Source organism: Podarcis vaucheri (genome assembly GCF_965113315.1).
Source record: "Podarcis vaucheri genome assembly, chromosome: 17".
In the NCBI taxonomy this organism is placed as follows: domain Eukaryota; kingdom Metazoa; phylum Chordata; class Lepidosauria; order Squamata; family Lacertidae; genus Podarcis; species Podarcis vaucheri.
Genome location: NC_138755.1, coordinates 3,064,670 through 3,087,781, shown reverse-complemented (window position 1 = coordinate 3,087,781; position 23,112 = coordinate 3,064,670). Strand labels below are relative to the sequence as shown.

The window sequence follows — 23,112 nt, the reverse complement described above, 5'->3', positions numbered from 1 at the left end:
GCCTCCCGGCCCTCGGGAGCTGGACCCGCTTGTCTGCAGCGGGGCGCACGAAGCCGGAGGCCCCGGAGAGCTTGGCGGGGAGGCTGCGGAGTCTCTCCTCGCCTTGGCCAAGCGGGACTCTGGCCTGATTTGCTGCAGCGCAGTTTGGGGGAGAATAATAATAATAATAATTAATAATAATAATAATAATTTTTATTTATATCCCGACCTCCCCAGCCCAAGCCGAGCTCAGGGCGGCTAACAACAATAAAACAGTACAAAAGTACAGCATAAACAACACTCTAAAACCATTCATTATAAAATTAATTCAAATCAAGCCACTGGCAACCATTGGGCCAGAGCTCTGCGAAGATTGCTGAGGGAGGGAGTCAGGCTTGCCCTGGCCAAAGGCTTGGTGGAACAGCTCTGTCTTGCAGGCCCTGTGGAAAGATGTCAAGTCCCGCAGGGCCCTGGTCTCTTGTGACAGAGCGTTCCACCAGATTGGAGCTAGTTGAGGCCAGCCTAACTTCTCTGTGGCCTGGGACCTTCAAGATGTTATTATTTGCAGACCGTAGGTTCCTCTGTGGGACATACCAGGAGAGGCGGTCCCGTAGGTACGAGGGTCCTAGGCCGTATAGGGCTTTAAAGGTTAAAACCAGCACCTTAAACCTGATCCTGTACTCCACCAGGAGCCAGTGCAGCTCAGTGGCGTAGCGTGGGGGTGCGGGGGGGGGCGGCCGCACCGGGCGCAACATCTGGGGGGGGGGCGCTCGCACTCGCAGCTCTCTGCCCCTACCTGGCTCACTCACTCTAGGGGGCGCAAATTACTTGCCTTGCCCCGGGTGCTGACAACCCATGCTACGCCACTGGTGCAGCTGGTATAGCACCGGGTGAATGTGATCTCGCAGCGAAGACCCCATAAGGAGTCTCGCTGCGGCATTCTGCACCCGCTGGAGTTTCTGGGTCAGTCTCAAGGGCAGCCCCACATAGAGCGAGTTACAATAATCCAGTCTGGAGGTGACCGTTGCGTGGATCACAGTGGCTAGGTCAGGGCGAGAGAGATAAGGAGCCAACTGCTTAGCTTGGCGGAGATGGAAAAATGCCGCCTTTGTTATAGCTGCAATCTGCGCCTCCATGGAAAGGGAGGTGTCAAAGATTACACCCAAACTCTTAACGGACGGTGCTGGCACTAATTGTGTAGAGCCCTGAAAGGACAATCTTCCCGGATTAATAATGCCACCCCTCCCCCCCGGCCCACAGTCCGCGACTGGTGGAGGATGGAGAAACCTGGGGGCACCATCTCTCGTAAGGTCTCTGTCACAGAAGCCAGGTCGACCCCCTGCGAGATAAAGAAATCTTGCAGGGTGGCGGTTTTGTTGCCTATAGACCTGGCATTGCACAGCATCAGTGACGGAGGTGAGTAATCCTTGCTCACCCTACCCTCGGGATGAGGCGCAGATTGGAAGGGGTACGAGCATATCCATATCTCGATCCCCTTCGCCTATAACATCTGCCCCCACTGCCATACCTCCCTCGCCCCTCCACGGTAGCAATCCCAAGCCTCATAGTAGCCTCCATTGATGGCAATTAATGTTATTATTTCGCAGCCTAAAACAATAAAACCTTAAAACAATAAAAACAAAGAACAAAAACAACCCAGAAAACAATAAAACAATACAAATAAAAACTGCAAAAATTACAAATTCATCAAGGGGAGACAAGCCCCTCATCAGGCAGCCGGACATCTAGCAAGGAAAACCCACCTCTTTATTTTATATCTATGAAAATTTTATATTTAATTCTCGGTTTCTTCCCTGCCAGACAAACCTAGAAATATATTTTTGCCATTCTTTGAAGCATCTTGTTATGCCTACTATTGGAGCCGTTTGAAATAAAAATAGCATTTTAGGCAAAATATTCATTTCTATAACCAAAACTCTGCCTATTAGAGAGAGTTTCGTTCTTCCCATAACTCAATATTTTTTCTTACATCTTTCCATGTCTTTACCTTCCCGCTGGAGCGGTACCTATTTATCTACTTGCACTTTGACGTGCTTTCGAACTGCTAGGTGGGCAGGAGCTGGGACCGAAAGACGGGAGCTCACCCCGTCGCGGGGATTCGAACCGCCGACCTTCTAATCGGCAAGTCCTAGGCTCTGTGGTTTAACCCACAGCTCCACCTGCGTCCTTCTGTGCCACCCACATCCATATTTCCTTATTTCCTCCAATAACTTAGGTACACTTGTCAATGGTTCTTCTACAGAAAACACCACATCACTTGCAAAGGCTTTTACCTTATAATTCCATTGGCCCATCCATATCCCCTTTATGTCAGAATTATTTCTTATCCTCCGCATCAACACCTCTAGGACTGATACATGATTGAAGCAGTGATAAGGGGACCAGTAATGGTAAAAAATGATTGCCTCAAAAGATGGCAGAAGGATATTTCTAAGTTTGTCTGACGGGGGGGGGGGGCAAAAGGCCAAGCATTAAACATAAGATACTTACAGATATAAAAGAAAGAGGCAGTTTTGCCCGCCCAGACCTCAAACTGTATTATGAGGATGCATGTTTGGTGTGGATTAGGGACTGGATAAAACTGGAATAGGAAGAAGCATTAGATTTGGAAGGTCATGATAATAGATTTGGATGGCATGCATACTTATGGTATGGGAAAGGGAAAGTGCACAAAGGATTTTACAACCATATAATCAGGAGATCACTAATGAGGTTGTGGGAGAGATACAAAGATTTAATAGAACAAAAAACACCTTGGTGGTTATCATCAGTTGACGCTTCGTTACTCAAACCACTTGGCACAAAGGGGAAGTGGCCTACATATAGAGAGAGATTTGCTGAAAGACCAAGAAGGAAAATGGAAATTAAAAGATTATGAGGAAATATATCATTTTCAAAGTTGGTTACACTACAGACAATTACATGAGATGTACAAGGAAGACAACAAGAAAGGGTTTAGTTACACAACTTCTACATTTCTAAAGGAAGTTATAGAAGAAGAAGTGAAAATGCTGAAGAAACCATATAGTATCTTGCTAGAACTGGAGACAAAAGATGAGGAGGTCAAATCAGGCACAAGATATAGGGACATAATGTACAATTTGAGGACTGGGGAAACTGTGAAAAATAGATTTAAAATTTACAAACTGTTCTCTTTTGAAATAAAATTACATGAAAATGATGTATAGATGGCATATAACACCAGTACAGATAGCAAAAATGTATATAACTGGGTCAATCACATGTTGGAAATGTAAAGAAAAAGAAGGGACTTTTTATCATATGTGGTGGGAATGTAGGGAAGTTTAAAAAAAACCTTGGGAAATGATATAGAATGAATTGAAAAAAATGTTTAGATTGACATTTGTAAAAAAAAAACCAGAAGCATTTTTGTTAGGGATTGTAGGACAAGACTTGCTAAGAAAAGTAAAGAACTTATTTATGTACAGTGGTGCCCCGCAAGACGAATGCCTCGCAAGACGGAAAACCCGCTAGACGAAAGGGTTTTCCGTTTTGGAGGTGCTTCGCAAAACGAATTTCCTATGGGCTTGCTTCGCAAGACGAAAATGTCTTGCGAGTTCCTGCAGGGTTTTTTTCCTCCCCCCCCCCTTTCCCAAGCCGCTAAGCCGCTTATCAGCTGATCCTAAGCCGCTTAACAGCTGATCCGCTAAGCCGCTTATCAGCTGATCCGCTAAGCCGCTTAACAGCTGATCCGCTAAGCCGCTTAACAGCTGATCTGCTAAGCCCGCTAAGCCGCTAATAGCGCTAATCCGCTAAGCCGCTAATGGGCTTGCTTCGCAAGACGAAAAAACCGCAAGACGAAGAGACTCGCGGAACGGATTCTTTTCGTCTTGTGAGGCACCACTGTATGCTACAACAGCAGCAAGAGTCTTGTTAGCACAACGATGGAAGAATGAGGAAATACCATCAAAAGAACTGTGGCAAGAAAAATTGATGAGCTATGCGGAATTGGCCAAATATAAACTGCGTGAAAAGGACAACTGTGACTTCAAGGAAGAATGGTAACTTTTTACAAACTATATAAAAAGACAACAAAATGAATAGGACTCTTTGGCAAGTTTTGAATAAACATTCACAAATTTATTACCTGAACATGTGATAGATAAAGTAAGGATTGCAGCTATAAAAATGAACGTTTTGCCAAAAATGTTGTTTTTGTTTCAAGCCTTGCAGATTGTGGACAGAGTGGAATGTTTTGGAAAGTGGCAGAAGGACATCTCTAAGTTTGTCTGGCAGGGCAAAAAGCCCCGAATAAAGTTTAAAATACTAACTGATGCAAAGGAGAGAGGGGGGTTTGCCCTGCCAGACTTAAGGTTATATTATGAAGCTGCGGCCTTCTGCTGGATGAAAGATTGGATTCTGTTAGAAAACACTGATGTCCTAGATCTGGAAGGCTTTAATAATTCGCTAGGTTGGCATGCGTATTTGTGGTATGACAAGGGAAAAACACACGGAATGTTTAAAAACCATATTGTCAGAAAAGCAATATATATGGTCTGGAAAAAATACAAAGACTTATTGGAAAGCAAAACTCCGAGGTGGATATCACCAATAGAGGCCAAGGCTCGGAAAAAACCCAATATGGAGGCCTGCTGGCCGAAATATTGGGAAATAATAGAAAACATTGGAGGTAATTGGAGGTTGCAGAGCTTTGAAAAACTAAAAGATAAGGTGCAAAATTGGTTACACTATGCCCAAATTAATGAGGTCTTTAAGCTAGACAAAAAAACAGGATTCCAGGTGGAAAAATCGAAACTTGAGACAGAGTTGTTACAACCAAAGACCAAGTTATTGTCGAGAATGTATAACTTGCTGCTTAAATGGAACACTCAGGATGAGACAGTTAAATCAGCTATGATAAAATGGGCTCAGGACATTGGTTATAATATCATGTCTGAAGACTGGGAGAGGTTATGGACCACCGGTATGAAGTTTACTGCATGCAATGCTCTGAAAGAAAATATTATGAAAATGGTATACAGGTGGTACATGACCCCGGTCAAGCTGGCTAAGATATACCATTTGTCCGATAATAAATGTTGGAAATGTAAGGAAGCTGAGGGGACATTCTTTCACCTTTGGTGGACTTGTCCAAGATTGAAGGCCTTCTGGGAAATGATCTATAACGAGTTAAAAAAGGTGTTTAAGTACACCTTCCCCAAGAAACCGGAGGCCTTCCTTCTGGGCATTGTCGGCCAGAAGGTGTTAAAGAAGGATAGAACTTTTTTCATGTATGCTACTACAGCAGCAAGAATTCTTATTGCTAAGCATTGGAAGACTCAAGATTTGCCCACACTGGAGGACTGGCAGACGCAATTGATGAACTACATGGAACTAGCCGAGATGACTGCAAGGATCCGAGATTTGGGAGAAGAAGTAATGGAGGAGGATTGGAAAAAATTTAAGGACTATCTGCAAAAGTATTATAAGTTATATGAATCTTAAGATGCCGCATGACTTGGAATGTTAGCCCCAGCAACGAAAGTGGAGTATATATGAAATTGGATAATATTTATGAAAAAATCAAAGTTTAAATGGGTAAAAATGATAATGTGTTATATTTTTAGAGTAAGTGGAAAATAAGAGATTTAAACTTAAACTGCAATTGAAAGTACAAAGAAACACATGAAACAAGGTTATAATTTGCTGATAACTTTATTGTCAAGAATGCATTATGTGGGAGATGTGGGGAAGTCCGATAGAAATTTGAAATAAGTTGTTGAAATGGTTGTGATTTTCTGTCTTTTCTTTCTTTCTATTCTCTATGTTCTTTCTCTTTTCTGTTTTATCTGCAATTTGGAAAAAAATGCAATAAAAATTATTATAAAAAAAAAGATAAAGTAAGGATATGTACAATTTCACAACATGCAGAAAATAATAAATGTAAAGAAATCAGGGAGGGGAGCTGAGGGAAGTCCTTGGTGGGGGGGAGAGGGAGGGGAGGGGGAAAGGGGGGTAAATAATGTAACTGATTAAGAGGATTGGTAAATTGTTATGTGGAAATTGGTTAATTAAAATATTTTATTTTTTTTAACAAGAAGAAGAAGAAGCAGTGATGGGGGGATCCTTGCCTTGTCCCCTTCTGTATCTTACATTTTTCCTGTAATGATTATTTACAATCAGGTTTGCAGTTTGAGCTGTATAAATTGCCTTAATTCCTTTTATGAATATGACTCCTAATTCAGTGCAGGCTACTTGAAGAAGGATATTGAGCAGCTGGAAGGTGAGCAGAGGAAGGTGACCAGGATGATGAAGGGTCTGGAAACCAAGCCTGATGAGGAATGGTTAAGGCAGTTGGGTATGTTTAGCCTGGAGAAGAAGAGACTGAGAGGAGAGCCATCTTCCAATATCTGTGGGCTGCAAGAGGGAGTAAGCTTGTTTTCTGCTGCTCCAGAGGGGAGGGGAGGAGAGGAGATTCAGACTAAACATTAGGAAGAACGTTCTGATGGTAAGACTCTCTGTGACGGTGGTGGACTCTCCTTCCTTGGAGGCTTTTAAGCAGAGGTTGGATGCCAATCTGCAAGGGATTCAGCTGCAATCTGGGGAGCACATAGCACTGGCCTGCTTTACAGGGTGGTTGTAACCACACAGGGCTGCTGAGCATCCAAAAGTGCCTGACAAATGTTGAGCCTTCCATTTCATTGTGAGGAACAGCTGCAGCGCATCAGGAGGCGTCCCTCAACTTTTGTTTCTTCTCTTTCCTGCAGCCAAAGGGGCCGGGCTGGATTACCAAATAGGCAGAGTAGGCACTGGCCTATGGGCCCCACACTTTTTAGGGGTCCCGCGACAACGGATCAAAATAATATTTTGATCTTGAAAGAAAATGACAATCAAGCTTTCTGAGTTCAGTGTTATTCCAGTGTGCGCATGAGGCCTGCCCCCCGACCAGGTTTGGACTGCCAAGGGTCCTCCACAGGGTTTAATTCAGCACTGCCCTGTGAACGGCCCAGTATACCAAGAGGTGCACCTCCACCCCCATTGTTCAGCCCGGACACTGAGATCCAGCTCCAAGGGCCTTTTGGCGGTTCCTTCCCTGAGAGAAGCAAGGTTACAGGGAACCAGGTAAGGGCCTTCTCGGTGGTGGCAACTGCCCTGTGGAACGCCCTCCCATCAGATGTCAAGGAAATAAACAACTCTCTGATTTTTAGAAGACATCTGAAGGCAGAGGAGTAGGAAGGGGAGTAGATGGGTGCAGAACGCCACAGGTGTTTCGTGAGCCCAATTTTTTTAAACAAAAACCCTCATATTTTTGTCATTTTGTCACCCCCCTCAGTGATGACACCCGGGGTGACCCACACACCCCGCACCCCCTTCCTCCACCACTGGCTCTTCCTGTGTTCTAATTAAGCTCTTTAAGAGTGGGTGCATATCTGCACTGGTGCTCGTTTTTTGCAGTTGTACTCACACAGCACCTCAGCTTCCTGCAGTCCACATCAATAGTGGGCTGCAAATGAGCGGAATTAAGTAAAAAAAATAATTCATAATAAATTCTCATCATGAAAAACAGGTTTTAAGTGCTTATGCTCACAATGTTAAGTAAATAAATCAGAAAATAACACTTGCAACTGTAAGTATCTTATATTTCCTTCTTTTAATAATTTCAATTTGGGGGTGACAATAAATTTTATGCACTGGGTACCACCTGACCGTGCTACGCCACTGGGGACAGAGGGGTCTTTTCCCATTTATGAAGGAAGTGTCCCAAGGGTCACAATTTGGGAACACCATTTATTTATTATAGATTGGACAACCATATATAGATAAATATCTAATATACTAAAATGTTCTGTCTGCATATCTCCACCGCTCTCTTCATTAAACCTATGGACAGGCGCATGTCAAACTTTTGGTCAAAATAACTTTTGACTTGGATGCTGGCTGCAGGCTGATCACCACTGCATAGAAAGGGAAAACGTTACAGAATTTGCAAATATCGCAACAGTACCAAAATATGTGGACTATTGCAGAAAAAACGACACATAAGTTGCAGCTCTCCAAGGGCTGAATTCTACATGGTGGGATTTTATTATTTATACTTTGAATACAGACTTCATTGTCTGCACCATTATGTGAAATTTCGCTATATCGAAGGACTTCTGTACTCTAAATGTTAAATTATGTTGGAGCTGTGGGTCTTGTTCTGCTACTTATACTTATACTGTATACATTTCTGTTTCCCAAGGAAAGGATTTTTGCAACCCATTTTCTGAGAACCTTGTCAACACTTTTGTTTCGATTCTTCTGGGATACTTTTTGTTTCTGTTTCCCAGAAGTCCCTGGAGGGCAGCCTTAGTCATGGAGAGGGACTGAAAAGAGGGTAAAGGAAAGTGAAGAAAAGAGGATCTAAAGTTGAGCTCTATGTAGCTGAGGAAGTGGAACCCTTTGGCGGTTTCTGATCATGAAAAGGCACCACCATTCGTTTGTTCACACATTACCTTTGTATTTCTTGGGTTTCCAAATCTTCAAATGTTAGCAGCAGCAGTAGCAGCAGCAGCATTCAGCGGAGTTGCGTGGCGAGTTCCCGCCCCCCACCAAGATAAATAAACACACGAGACACCATAATTAAGGTTAATTGGGCGAATTAGGCCACAACTTTATTGAATTCAGGAATGAGAGGCATTGGCTTAGGCATTGGTCCTAACGACTATCCGGCTCCAGCCCATTTGCTGGAGACACGGTGAAGGGTTAACACTGATCAGGGGAGTCTCCCACCGAGGCACGTTGACTAGGAGCTCCCCCGGGTCACCGCTCTGGGGCGTGCCTTTGGCCCACACCTCCATAGGCTTCGGACAGGGCCACGCCCCCCGGAGTCCTTTAACGGACCACCCTTCGTTCACTGGGGGGAGGTGATGGCGTTCCTCCCCCCCCCACATCCTCTTTAACCCCTTCTTACCAATGCCTACCGCCAATGCCGAAGAGTTGTGACGAGTTGCTACGAGGTAGGCGAAAAACCAAAGGCTGGAAATTGCCAATTGGGAAAAATTCCTACCATGCCCCTTGCGGCGACAGGCCGAAGCCCATAGCAAAGTCAGACCTACCTAAAGCCCAACTAAAGGGATGGCGGGTGGGGAAACGTGGGGCTAGCCGGAGAAGAGAGGGCGAGCCCCCTCCGCTCCGGCCCTAAATAGGGCAAACCACGCCCCCTCCAGCCAGCCGATTGGCTGGCCGGGAGGCGTGGCCGGACGGGATTCCCCTGCTCTCGCGGGGGCTGAGACCAGCCCCCGCTCACGTGGGGAAGGGCGTGATGCCCGCAACCCCACCTCCTGGGGCAGGCCCGGAAGTGGCTTTGCGTGGCGAGTTCCCGCCCCCCACCAAGATAAATAAACACACGAGACACCATAATTAAGGTTAATTGGGCGAATTAGGCCACAACTTTATTGAATTCAGGAATGAGAGGCATTGGCTTAGGCATTGGTCCTAACGACTATCCAGCTCCAGCCCATTTGCTGGAGACACAGTGAAGGGTTAACACTGATCGGGGGAGTCTCCCGCCGAGGCACGTCGACTAGGAGCTCCCCCGGGTCACCGCTCTGGGGCGTGCCTTTGGCCCACACCTCCATAGGCTTCGGACAGGGCCACGCCCCCCGGAGTCCTTTAACGGACCACCCTTCGTTCACTGGGGGGAGGTGATGGCGTTCCTCCCGCCCCCACATCCTCTTAACCCCTTCTTACCAATGCCTACCGCCACCGAGCAGACGCTTGCCGCCAATACTCTCATGCCTGAATCCACTCCCTTATCCCCTTAGCAATATCCATCAGCCAAACATCGTTACCAGCATCCGAAAGATGCACGCCATCATACCGGTAGAGGGCCTTAAGGTTGAAACGAATGCCCGGGTGGCCAATGACCAAGCCCCCCAGGGCTGCCACTCTACGCACCACCGCCCGATCCAAGGCTTTCCTAGCCCTATTCATAGCTATCAGGCACCTGCAATCTCTCCAAACCCGCCTCTCCATCAGCGAGGCCCAAATAATTGTGACATTCGGGTAAGCTGCCTTCAGCTCCTCGAAGTCGCTAAAAATGTGCCACTGCAAATCAACTGCCTTCCTGTAGGCTAGGTCGTTTTCCGCTAATTGTATCAGTAAAGCGTCTGGGGGGCCCTCCACTGCTGCTCTGGCCTTAAATGCCAGAAGCATCTCGGCCCAGCGCATTCCCCTCCGGGAGACCCAGGAAATGGTGATGTCAGGTGGAAAGCCCAGGCGTGGCCCGAGACCGGAATTAATGGCGCGGACCCTGGCCCAATGCACAATACTGTGCCCGATAATCCAGACGCGCACCCCCATGTCACCTGTAGGAAATTGAGAGAAAAGGCCATGGTCAATCACCATCACAAATTCTTTCTCAAATAATGTTTGTACGCATCAGACTTCCAGCGACCTAAGTCCCTATCCTTTCTGTTGTAAGACCCAGGTGCATTGCCGTGGTGGCTGCTCCAATCCTGAAAGAGTGTGCTGCAAAATCTGCTGCGGGGATGCTGCATGCTGCTAGCGCTAAGCGCATGACCCGAGTGAACTGGTGACGCGTCAAAGGTAAACCATCTCCGTGGATCAATAGAGGCCCTGCCGAGCTGACCCTCAGGGATAAGAAGCGCCCCGGAAGTGGCTCTGCCTGGTGACTCTGGAAGGCTCCTCTCCAGAAAACGCTGTCTGGCAGCCACTGGTCTCAGAGATCTAAACCTCTTGATGACTAGCTGGATGTGCGTGTGCACAGGCATGCGCGCACACACAAATAATTACATTTAGGACACCCATAGTTCTTTATTGGAATTGATTCCTATATTATTGCTGATGCGAAGTGTTTCTGAGTTTTATCCAAGTTTAATGACTCAAAAAAGAGGAAAGGGAAGGCTCTTGTGTGTAGTGTAGAAGCAAATGCGGCATTTAATATAATCATAGAATTGTAGAGTTGGAAAAGACCTCCAAGCACCATCTAGTTCAACCCCTTGCAATGCAGAAATCTCAACTAAAGCATCCATGACAGACGGCCATCCAACTCCATGTGACAGCCCTTTAGATAGTGGAAGATGGCTATCATATCGCCTCTCAGTTTCCTCTTGCCCAGGCTAAACAGATCCAACTCCCTCAACCTTTCCTCATAAGGCTTGGTTTCTAGACCCTTGAAGTAGTCTGGCAGGAAAAGAGCCTGAAGCCTGAATTTTAAAAGGGAGGCAGTAGAATTTGAGGTACTAGCAGAGTTACATGTAAACTTTAATACACTAGATCTAGGGTGCTTTAACATACCCCTCCCCAGGAACAATTAGAACTATCAAAATCTTTAGACATTCCTCTGACTAATAAGAGCCTTAGATCACCAGAAATCCTAAAAAGTCTCTAATAATGAATTACAGAATATTGTGTGTGTTGTTGCTGGGGGTTTTCGGGGGGGGAGGGATGATGAGCAATCTTAAAAGATGGGGGGATGCAATTATATTTATCTAGCAGAATTTCAACAATTAAAATGATGGCTGTTCCAAAATTTACTTCTCTGTTTTACACATTTCCAATGGAGGCTCTATATACTCCAGTGATGGCAAAAAAGATAGGATAGGGTATTTTCAAAATAAAAGCCCTAGGGCAGCCAAATATTTTTGATATAAGGACAGTGGTACTGGTGGCTGGACCATACCATATATTAAAAATTACTATGAGGCTTGATGTATTTTTTCAAGGAGGAAAATGGTGGGCAACACATCCAAATAGAATACCACTTACTGAATTGACCCTAGGAACTCAGCCAGCCAGAACTTACCCAGTCCTTGTTCCACTGGAAAGCCAGAGGAAGGGCCTGGATTGGGATTTGTATACTTCTACTGCAGAGCGCCATCCCCAGGCCTGCTTGTGGCTGTTGTTCATGCTGGGAAAAGCCAAGGGGACTCGCAACTTGAGTTCCTGCCCAGTGAGGAGTGTGGCATCATCTGACATCTGGACCCAGCACTTTGCTTGATGTTTGAGGTTGCTTGTCTGCCCCCTGACCTTGGGGGAAGCATCCCTAGTGGGTATTGGGGTCCCCTGGTCTTTGGACGCAAATTCCTCCTCCTCCACCGATTCTGGACCAGGCTCGGTCCTGACAAAAAGGTTTTACAGTGCTTCTGGTAAATGCTCAGCTTAAGACCAAGAAGCTTTCATTTTAATAACTGTGGTGGATCAAATACTGAGGACGTGTGTTTTTCTCATACAAACCTTGGGCGCTGGAGGCCTTGTCAAGGGTTGCTCATTTAGAGGGGCACAGAGAAGAAGACAATCTCTTGGATATGAAGAGAAATGACTTCTGTGACTCAGAGCAGAGGTGGGGGACCTGTGGGGGACAGTTGTTGGACTCCAATTCCTCATCATCCCTCACCACTGACCATACTCCCTGGCACTTTTAGAGTTGATGGGCCACACCTGGGGGAATGTTGGTTGCTCCAAAAAAATGGGATGCTATCTTCAGGGCTACTCATCTGGTGCACAAGATTTAGGTACCAGGAAAGATTTTTCCTGTTGTCTTTGTCCATGGAGTTTTCTTGGCAGGGATACTGTAGTGGCTTGCCGGTTCCTGCTCCAGGTGAATCAAGTTTGGTCAAAACTCTCCACTATGACCTGTCCATCTTGGGTGCCCTGCTTGATTCAAGCCCCTTCACCACGGCAAGGCAATGATCCATGAAGGGGATCCTCAACTGATTGGTTCAAAATTGGGAAAGGAGTATGACAAGGCTGTATATTGTCCCCCTGCTTATTTAACTTATATGCAGAATTCATCATGCGAAAGGCTGGGCTGGATGAATCCCTAGCCGGAATTAAGATTGCCGGAAGAAATATCAACAACCTCAGATATGCAGATGACACAACCTTGATGGCAGAAATTGAAGAGGAATTAAAGAACCTTTTAATAAGGGTGAAAGAGGAGAGCGCAAAATATGGTTTGAAGTAAGCAAGTGGTTTGAAGCTCAACATCAAAAACACACACGAAGATCATGGCCACTGGGCCCATCACCTCCTGGCAAATAGAAGGGAAAGAAATGGAGGCAGTGAGAGATTTTACTTTCTTGGGCTCCATGATCACTGCAGATGGTGACAGCAGCCACGAAATTAAAAGACGCCTACTTCTTGGGAGAAAAGCAATGACAAACCTAGACAGCATCTTAAAAAGCAGAGACAACACCTTGCCAACAAAGGTCTGTATAGTTAAAGCTATAGTTTTCCCAGTAGTCATGTATGGAAGTGAGAGCTGGACCATAAAGACGGCTGATAGCCGAAGAATTGATGCTTTTGAATGATGGTGCTGGAGGAGACTCTTGAGACTCCCATGGACTTCAAGAAGATCAAACCTATCCATTCTGAAGGAAATCAGCCCTGAGTGCTCACTGGAAGGACAGATCCTGAAGCTGAGACTCCAATACTTTGGCAACTTCATGAAAAGAGAAGACTCCCTGGAAAAGACCCTGATGTTGGGAAAGAGGGAGGGCACAAGGAGAAGGGGACGACAGAGAATGAGATGGTGGGACAGTGTTCTCGAAGCTACCGGCATGAGTTTCACCAAACTGCGGGAGGCAGTGGAAGACAGGAGGGCCTGGCGTGCTCTGGTCCAGGGGGTCACAAAGAGTTGGACACAACTAAACGACTAAACAACAACAGCAAGATTTTTCCTATTCATCTGGTAATTTCATTTATTTTAGTTTCTTCTTCTTCTTCTTCTTCTTCTTCTTCTTCTTCTTCTTCTTCTTCTTCTTCCCTGCCATTCACCCTGAGGTCCCAGGGCAGGTTACAACAATGTGAAACACAACATTAGCAACAATTTAAAACAACATTAAATCTCAAAACTAGGGTGCCTCCATATATATATATATATATTGCTGCTGCTGCTGTTAAATGTAAACCACTTTGAAAATTTTTGCTTAAAAACCCCTCAGGGGAAAAGAAAGTAAGTCAGGGGCATAAGTAAGTAAGTAAGTAAGTAAGTAAGTAAGCAAGTAATGATCAATCCCGGATTCCGTAACTCGTCTGCCCATTTTAGGGACTCTAGATAAGCGGCTCTTTTCCGCAAGTGCCCTCTAGAGGGCGAAGAGAGATTTGCATCCAATCGAATAGCCCCCGTCCCTTCGCCCCTTAACTGATGGAGGCGCTTTCCAGGTCGCTGCCGGGTGGAGCTGCCGCTTTTGTTTCTGTTCTTCACTTTCGTTTCTATTCTTCTGGGATGCTTTTTGTTTCTGTTTCCCAGAGGTTCCTGGAGGGCAGCCTTAGTCATGGAGAGGGACTGAAAAGAAGGTAAAAGAAAGTGAAGAAAAAATGATCTAAAGTTGAGCTCTGTGTAGCTGAGGAAGTGGAACCCTTTGTCAAAATTACAAAGTGAATTAATACAACCTAAAAAGAAGACCATCTCTAAAATGTACAATTTGCAGTTAGAGTGGGAACTGAAGGATGAAACAACCAAAGAAGTAATGATAAAGTGGGCAAAGGATTTTGGTCATACAATCCAACTGGAAAATTAGGAAAGGTTGTGGAAGGTGGATATCAATTTCACAGCCTGTTATGTGATAAAAGAGAACATGATGAAAATGTCTTACCGCTGGTACCTCACTCCGGAAAAATTGGCTAAGATTTACAAAAAGCAGTCAAACTTATGCTGGAGATGTAAGAGGGAACCTTTTATCACACATGGTGGGGATGTAAAATTGTAAGGAAATTTTGGAAAGAGGTATATGAGGAGCTGAAAAAATTATTCAAGATTTCGTTTGCCAAAAAGCCAGAGGCTTTTTTGTTAGGCCTAATATCAAATGACATTCCCAGAGATAAGAAAAATGTATTCCTTTAAGCAACAGCAGCTGCCAGAATACTGATTGCAAAGAACTGGAAGGGGGAGGAAACGTGCAGGGGTAAGCAAGGAAATAATAAAAGAATCAGCTGAACAATAATTAAATTATAATAACACAACAAGACGGAAGAAGTTAAAAAGAAATTGAGATCACACATGGGTGGAGGGGAACGGGGGTATAGGGGAATCTGAAATATTATTTATAATATAAAAGCTTTAATATAAAATTTCTAACTGTGTTGTATTTGTATACAGCAAAGAGAAGTTTAGAGTAATTAGGTATATTTAAATTTACTTAATTATGTAATAGGTTTACGTTAGAAAATGAATATGGATGTTGAATTTGATGTTTGTAATTTTTATTTTTTCGGTTTTGGAAATAAAAAAAGAAAAGAAATAAAAAATAAAAATAAATCTCTCAATTGTCAAACGCTAAGGTAAAAGGTTCTACTGATTCAGGTCTGAGCGCATGGCTGCTGCTGCTGCTGCTGCTGCTGCTGCTGTTAAATGTAAACCACTTAAAAACCCCTCGGGGAAAAGAAGGGGCATAAATAAATAAATCTGTAGTGATGATAATGATAATCAATCCCGGATTCCGTGACTCATCTGCCCATTTTAGAGACTCTAGGTGAGCGGCCCTCTAGAGGGCGAAGAGGGGGTTGCATCCACTTGAGCGGCTCTCCTCCCTCGGCTGCTGAACTGATGGAGGCGCTTTCCGGGTCCCGGCGGGTGGAGCTGCCGCTTTGCCCCCCCCCCCCGCGCCGTCACGTCGGGAGGTGGGCGGGCTGGCCGGGCTTGCCCGAGCATGTTGCTTTCGCTTTTCCCGCGGTCCGCCTTGAAAAGCCTGCCTGCCGCGCGCCGCCCAAGGTCCTCGAGTCCGGGAGCTGTAGATCGTCCGGTGAGTTTCCCTTGGCCAACTGGGGGGGGGGGACCCCGGGAGTTTTCTTCTTCTGTCCTCCGGTGCTCCAGGGGGCGGGGGGAGGAAATGAGCTGCTGAGACTCGGGAAATCGCAAGGTTCTGTTCTTCGGTTTTTTAAACCCTGGGCGGAGTGGGATTTGCCACCCGGTTTTGTTTTGCTTTCCCCCCTCGGGAAGCGCGTCCCAAGGATTTCCTGCACTTGCTCCCGAGTCTGTCGGTGGGCATTGGGGGTCATAGCATGTCAATCGCTTTCCTGGACCGAAGCCCGTCCGGTGCAGCCTTCCTGCTTTCCGGGGGCGGCTCACAAAGCAGAGCCCGACAGTGAGGGGCTTCCCTTGTTCTTGTTCCCGCCACTTAGCGCAGTATTCAAAGGTCGTCTGCCCCGGACCAGGGGGCTCCGTTTGGCTCGCCTAGCTGTTGATCCTGAAACGCCTGTCAGCCAACTTAATTGTATGTTTAAGACTTTGAGATTCATGAAATTGTATACTTGTTATCAATGTATGTTGCCTTGGAAATGCTACTGTCTTGAAAGGTCACTTAGAAACAGCTTAAACCAAAAGATAAATAGATTGAATAGTGTATCCAACATAAAGCCATACTGTACTGAGTAGAACCATTGACATTAAAGGACATGATTAGTGCTGGCCCATTAATTTCAATGGGTCTTCTCAAAGCAAATTTTGGATACAACCCAGTAAGTTTTGCTAATAGGAGAGGAAAATATATATTGCCCCACAATGCTGTTTTAGCAGTTTTTTGTGTCTCTAGGCTCATCCTCTCCTGTTGTCGCCTTCTGCTTATTTTTTTAAAGCACCAGCCACTTGTCTTCTGGAACACGCTGCATCACTGAGTTGTCCTTTTAAGTTAACTCTCTAGTTCTGTGACGTTGTGTGTGCATGTGACAAGAAGAGCATTCTACATGTTTCCATGCTACATTCACACATTGTGCTTCCTGCTGTTTCATTCTTGCATGCCTTTTGAACTAGGATTGAATGGAGCTTTTTTCCATTGCCAGATGAGAGCGACACTTTTCAGAAAGCTTTTCACTGTGACTCCAGAAAGCCTTCATGGGCAGTGGATTTGGCCCCTATTGGATCTGATGTGAAATTATAGATTGCTGAGAGAGAGAGAAGTCTGCAGTCCAGGGCTCCTGTCCATCACTCTGGGAATGGGCATAGCCAGGGGGGCAGGCCCCCCCAGATACACAAAAAGCATTTTAAAGCATTGAAAGTACTCAATTAACTGAGGTTGTGCCCCCCCCAAAGTCTGCCCCTTTTGGAGGGGGATATTTTTACCCATAATTTCCCCAAAACAACTCAACAAGTCTTGAGAGGGAGGGGGCAGCTGTCCCCCTGCCTCACCTTGGCTATGCTCATGCCTCAGTCTGATTTTGTGACTGGGGTGGCCAGAGGTGGTACGCAGAGGGGCATTCTTCCTCATCCCATTGTCAGTCCTTTTTGGTGTATTTAAAAGTTTATCCACAGTGACAGAATGCCCCACCTCTGCCCACAGAGAGTGTCAACATGCCAAGGATTTGCTCCTTCAAATGGCACCTTGAACCAATTGCTGCCTGGGAGGCAAATGCCAGCTTCAGCTTCCCTGGCCCCTCTTTGCTGCTCCTGGTCCTGCACCAGGTGTACTGCTGCCTGTTGAGAAGCCAGGAGGTGGAGCCGGCTAGTCTTGCCCTGGAGAGCAATTGTAAGAACTTTGCTGCATTTGCAGCTGTTTCCAGGGAGAAACCTCTGGTGTGGAGAGTTGCTTTGTGGTGGTGTAGCTGGGTTGTTGCTGTTTTATATTTTTATTGATGATTTATTCTATTGTACATTTGTATTTAGGCTGTAATTTCTCCTGTATCAGTCTGTTCACTGCTGGTGTGGGGGACTGATGAATTGTGCATGGAAGTGTTATGCATGCCAGCCTGGGTGGGGCTGTTACCCCTGGAGAAGAGATGAGCTTTTCTCTTCTGCAGCTGAGACAGCTGTGGCATTCGTGTGAGCTGAAGCTGTCTCTCCACATGTAGGGGAGAACTGCGCTCATGTTACTGCTTTTCCTTATGGCGTGGATTTAATCCCTGCTTGTATATATAAAGATTCTAATGTTCTTTTCCTCTGTGCCAGCCAGCCATGGCAGCTCTGCAGGACTTCCAGACATTTGTCTTCCTCGATCTTGAAACCACCGGCTTGCCCCATGACCAGCCTCGCTTGGCTGAGCTCTGCCTCTTTGCTGTGCACCGCCATTCACTCCAGTGCTCTCCACTGCTGGGCACCCCCCAGCTACCCCGCATCATAGACAAGCTCACTCTCTGCGTTGATCCCCAAAAGCCCTTCACCCTTGAAGCAGAGAGGATTACTGAGCTGAGCAACCAAAACCTGGAGGAGAATTGCAAAGCAGATTTCAACCGCGGTGTGGTGGATATACTAAAAGGGTTTCTGCAGCGGCAAAGGGGCCCCATCTGCTTGGTGGCTCACAATGGCCTTGGCTTTGACTTCCCCCTGCTTCGTGCAGAGCTGTGGCGAGTGGACACTGACCTGCTCCCGAGCACCGGCTGCCTGGACACACTGCCAGCCTTGAAGGAGCTGGAAAGATCTCCTGGCATGAGCTACCAGCTTGGGGCCCTGTTCCGACATTTCTATGGACGTGAGCCTGTTAGGGCCCACTCAGCTGAAGGTGATGTGGTCACTCTTCTGTTAGTGTTTCTTGCCAAAGCCCCTGAGCTAATGACATGGGCAGCTCGTAATGCGCAGTGCTGGGGGCAGATTCGGCCTATGTACCTCCTAAGCAGAAGCAGGTACTGATATCAAGAAAGATGGCACGACCTCCTTTCCCACAAGTGCACATCCACACAGAATCAAGCCTTGAATTCTCCTCCTGTACAGGGCTACTTTCTGTGTGCAGTGGAAATGTGGAAGACTTTTGTACAGTGAGAAGTTAGTTGTGTATGGCAAGGACATCGCCCCAGCCCAGACCTTGGTTTGGGGGGTGTGCCTGCAGCATTTCTAATCTTGTGTTGGACACCTGTTGATAAAATGGCTAATTTCTTATCTATCACTTCAGCTCTGGGTGGGGTTTCAAGGTCAGCTGCCTGTTAAAGGAGCACTGGGATCCCATACAGTCTCTGAGAATGTTTGTAAGAGATAACAGGGGCTTGGAAAGAACCACGGCATAGATCACAGCCAGTGAAGGCCCTGCATCCCAGCCCCATAGGAGTCCATCCACTGCTGTTCTGAAGGGTGCCTAGGGTCTGAAGGAGCCATAAGTATTGCTTATTCTGCCTGTAATCCAGCTAGGATAAACACCTCCTATCCTTCACTCATGGGTTTGGTCACTGCATTTGGAGCCAGTAAAAGAACCAGTCCCGTTGGCAACACGCTGCGATGACCAGCCTCGGAAGGCCAGGCAGATGCAGCAGTTGGAGTGTTTGGCTTGGAGTTGTGGGGCTCAGTGTCACATCTCCACCATAAATCTCAATGGGTAACTTTGGGCAAGGCACTACCTCTCATGCCTGACGGACGCAGTTTTTAAAAGGTGAAACCAGTGCTGCCTAAAAACGAGTTTTAGCTACATTTTAGTAGGTTATTGAAATTACTTTTGTAACTGCTTTGAAATAGCTTAGGGGTTTAGAGAAGCCGTCCTGGTTTCTGATTTGATCCCGGAACGTCCTGGTTTTTCTTAGGATGTCCCTGTTTTCATTGGAGAAATGTTGGAGCGTATGGCAAAGGAGTGTTATAAGGATGAAAGGTACTAAATAGATATTTGGTAGTATAGTTTAGCAATGATGCTTCCCTGTTTCAGATAGAGGGAGTCCCCAGGACCCATTCTTTCCACTCCAGACATGTTCTATACGGGGGTGGCTAACCTTTGGACTCCATAATTTCCATCCAGCATGGCCAACAGGGATGATAGAAATTTGTGGTCCAGCAACATTGGGGTTTCCTGTCCCTGGTCTAAAGGTACTTTGATGCAGCCATGTTGCTAACATTAGGCATGCTTGGGGTCTGATCAGTGCCTGGGTGGGCTACTGCTTGGAAGCCCCATGTATGATGCTCTGAACTCTGAGGCTGTAGTCCCATACACAGAGTTCTATGGGGTTTTCTGAGCAGACATGCCTCAGATTGCACTGCCAAGGAAACAAAGGGTATGAATGTGATAAAACGAATTAACAAGAATAATTTATCCAAACTTTTTTGTAGGGGAATTCATTTTTATTTGGGGGGGGGAGGGGGGATAAGGCACAACCTTCTCCCATATGTCTACAGTCGTACCTCCACTTATGAACTTAATTTGTTCTGGAGGTCTGTTCGTAACCATTCATAACCCAAGGTGTGCTTTCCCTAATGGGGCCTCCCGCTGCTGCTGCTGCGCCCCCAGAGCATGACTTCCATTCGCATCCTGGGGCAAAGTTCACAACTGAGAGCATCTACTTCCAGGTTAGCGGAGTTCATAACCCAAAGCATTCGTAAGGAGGACGGTATGTAACCCAAGGTTCCACTGTATTTACTGAAGTCTATTCACTAAATTTGGTGAAAAGGTGATAGGGAGAATTACTTTTTGAAATGTGCATGTATGGCTATCTTTCTACAACTACATTATAAACAATTGTGAGGTTTTTGCATTGTCCCTTCTTACCTACAGAAAGACAACAGATGCCAAGGATTTTTTTTCTTCCTGAGGTTATATGTAAGTAGGGTATAATTTAGGTGTCCCATCATTAATCATTGTATAAAGCAGCTATTTAAGTATTACGATTAATTAAAACATTCAGAACATACCAAGTTACATATGAATTGCCATAATGAACTCATGTCTCATGACAGTAATCATACTTAGCATTTTAGAGTGTTGATTTCCCAAATACATTGTTAATCACTGTCCTCTGTAAAGTTGCTCTCTATTATTATCAATGCACACCAATGCTTTATGGGCCTGAAATTTGATGAACTGGTGTAAATCTGAACGAGAAGTCCTACAAAAGAAATTTATGAGGCAGGTATTGGGGCTTCCTCCTGGGACTCTGTTGGCTCATCCGAGAGCTGAGTTGGGTCTCCCCTCAATAGCGGCCAGAATTGATCTAGCCTATCTTAGCTACTGGCATAGACTTTGAGGACCATATTCTCACCAAGCTCAGCTGGTTGGAGCAACTGAGGACAGGGGGTTGGGTACAAAAGTGTCAAGATAAGCTTAGGGCTTGAAATCTCCCAGAGGGGAAATATTTATCCCTTAGTGAACTTAGAAATTGGATATTTGACCATGACTCCAAGCAAGCCAGAACATCCACAATCGCTGCCTGTTATTCTGTTTGGGACCCTCAAATTAAGGACAACCATCCAAGGCCTCACTACCTTCCCCACCATTGCATAGGGCCTTTGTTGAGCTTGGGCTTCAGCAGATGCCCTCAGCATCCTTAGAGGGGAGATGCCTTGGGATTCCTCAGATGGCATGGAAACGCATTTATGGATGTAATCAGGTTGAGGATGTCTTGCACCATTTGTTGATTTGCCCCTTATAGACGGTGCCCAGAGATTTTTATTGGTTCTCAGATTGGTACCCCCCGGAAGTGATAGTTAAACTCTCTACAAATTACTTATCTGTAGCCAAATTTGCTCTGGCAGCTAAGAAGCTTTGCTTGTTATATTAATGCATTGTGATTTTAAATTTTGTGTTCTAAGCGTCTATGCTGTAGACTTTTATAGACTTGTGTTTGTGATTTTAGAGGAATGCCTTGCTTTTGCCCTCTCTGTGTGAAGGCTTTGGCTATATACAATTAATTTAACTGAATGAATGCATACAAAAAATATTAACAATGAATTGCAGAATATGGGTGGGTCAGACTGAAAGGGGCTTACCACTGGCAATTGCAACCCTATACTCACTTACCTGGGAGTAAGTCTGTTGAACTCAATGAACTTAGTTTTGCATAGACACCAATAGATTGTGCTGAGGTATGTTTTGAACTGGGGACTTCTTAGTTCACAGCTCAGTCTATTAGCTGCTATGCTCTCATTACCACCAGGTGCCTTCCATGTTCAGTTGCTGGTTGTCAGTATTTGCTGTTCAGGAGTATTTGCAGGTGGCTATCTTCCTGCCTCAGTGCAGAACCTTATATTTGTTTGTATTGAATCATGCTTTGATTGGCCTGATCTGCTGCTGGATTAACTAAGACTTTTCAAGAAGTCATTTGGGCTGCTCACCATTGCAACATCTTATGGGCAGTGAATTACATAAATAATTGTGGGCTCCTCCTAGGATATACTTCCTGTTTATCCTGTAAGCCTGTTGCCTGTATATTTCATTAGTGGCCTGATTTCTTGTGTGTGCCTCTCATTTATTCTGTTGCAATGCCCAATAAAAGCTCTTTTTAAAATTGCTGTTAGTCTTCTGCTTTATGTTTTGCAGTGTCAAATGCCAAGGCCAGAGGTGTACAACATTTAGTCAGTTAATCAGGTAGGTTAAAATAGTGCCTGACTGAGCAGATTTTTAAAAAACTGTTTTTAATGCAGGTACTTACAAAATCTATCAGTCACAGATGGCATTTTCCTACTTCTCGTGCATTAGGGCAGTCTTTGATAACCATTAGCCCCAACCACCACAACCAGTAAGGAGGCATGATGGGAGATGTACGTAGTCCCAAAAAGTGTACCTAGAGGCCCGTTTGTTCTCCACCCTAAATTAGTGCACTGCCAGTTAGTGCTTTATCAGCTCTGAATTTCCAGATTAAAATGGCAGGAGTGTCTGTCTGGCACCTCACATTCTGACTCAATGGATTTTAATGGGGGAGGGAGAGGTTTTTGAGTCCGGGGGGGGGGGGGAGAGCGAGGCAAGGCATATAATGCAGTCACATTTTCAGCCTGATTTCCTTCGCCCAACAAGCTTCATGTTTAAATACATGAAACTCTCGCACTTGTGATACCAAGACAAAATTGCCAAAAGAGTCAGTGTACAGCAGGGCTAGAGGGTTGGAATAGGCCTGGTGAGTCCTGGGTTCAAATCCCCAATCAATCACGAAGCTCCCTCAGTGATCCCTCATCATTGTCCCAGCCCAGCATATGTCAGAAGCTTGTGAAAACCAAATGGAAAAAAGAGAAGCATTTTCACCATCCCTAACCCCTTGACAGAAGTGCTGGATTCTTCTTTCTTACATCTGTACTTTACTGTTTCTTATCTTGTGACCTCAGGTTGGAAGAGTGACGTTTCACCTTGTACTTTCAGAAAGCCTTTCCACAGCACCAGCTCTACTGTTAGGCAAAGTGAGGTGTGTGATTCTCCATCTCCAGTCCCCAAATAAACTTGACTGGCCCTGGCTACTATGCGTCTGGAGGGACATTGGTTGCTCTGCATCAGGCAGCAATATGCCTTGGCCAGCCCTGCACACCACGTACCCCAA

General features: G+C 45.7%; 1 protein-coding gene and 1 long non-coding RNA gene across 3 annotated transcripts; both read left to right on the top strand.

The window, feature by feature from the left end:
• The first annotated feature begins 3,078 nt into the window (after positions 1-3,078).
• LOC309522564 lies at positions 3,079-22,096 on the top strand. Its single transcript, XR_014215134.1, has 2 exons — positions 3,079-3,866; positions 18,866-22,096. It is a non-coding gene; the product is annotated as an uncharacterized lncRNA (long non-coding RNA).
• On the top strand, positions 6,212-22,096 carry TREX2 (three prime repair exonuclease 2). Of its 2 annotated transcripts, none has more exons than XM_082205910.1 (2): positions 6,212-6,244; positions 17,849-22,096. In XM_082205910.1, exon 2 carries the CDS (start codon positions 17,855-17,857, stop codon positions 18,524-18,526), a length of 672 nt encoding a protein of 223 aa, XP_082062036.1. In that variant the 5' UTR covers positions 6,212-6,244; positions 17,849-17,854; the 3' UTR covers positions 18,527-22,096. The 2 variants fall into 2 exon arrangements, with proteins under 2 accessions (XP_082062036.1, XP_082062035.1); XM_082205909.1 differs by lacking the exon at positions 6,212-6,244 and adding an exon at positions 15,609-15,710.
• Positions 22,097-23,112: the final 1,016 nt, after the last annotated feature.

Coding starts and splice junctions, on each gene's coding strand:
- TREX2 (XM_082205909.1), top strand. CDS start 15,618: ATGTTGCTTTCGCTTTTCCCGCGGTCCGCCTTGAAAAGCCTGCCTGCC. Junction 15,711..17,848: donor CGGGAGCTGTAGATCGTCCG/GTGAGTTTCCCT, acceptor CCTCTGTGCCAG/CCAGCCATGGCAGCTCTGCA.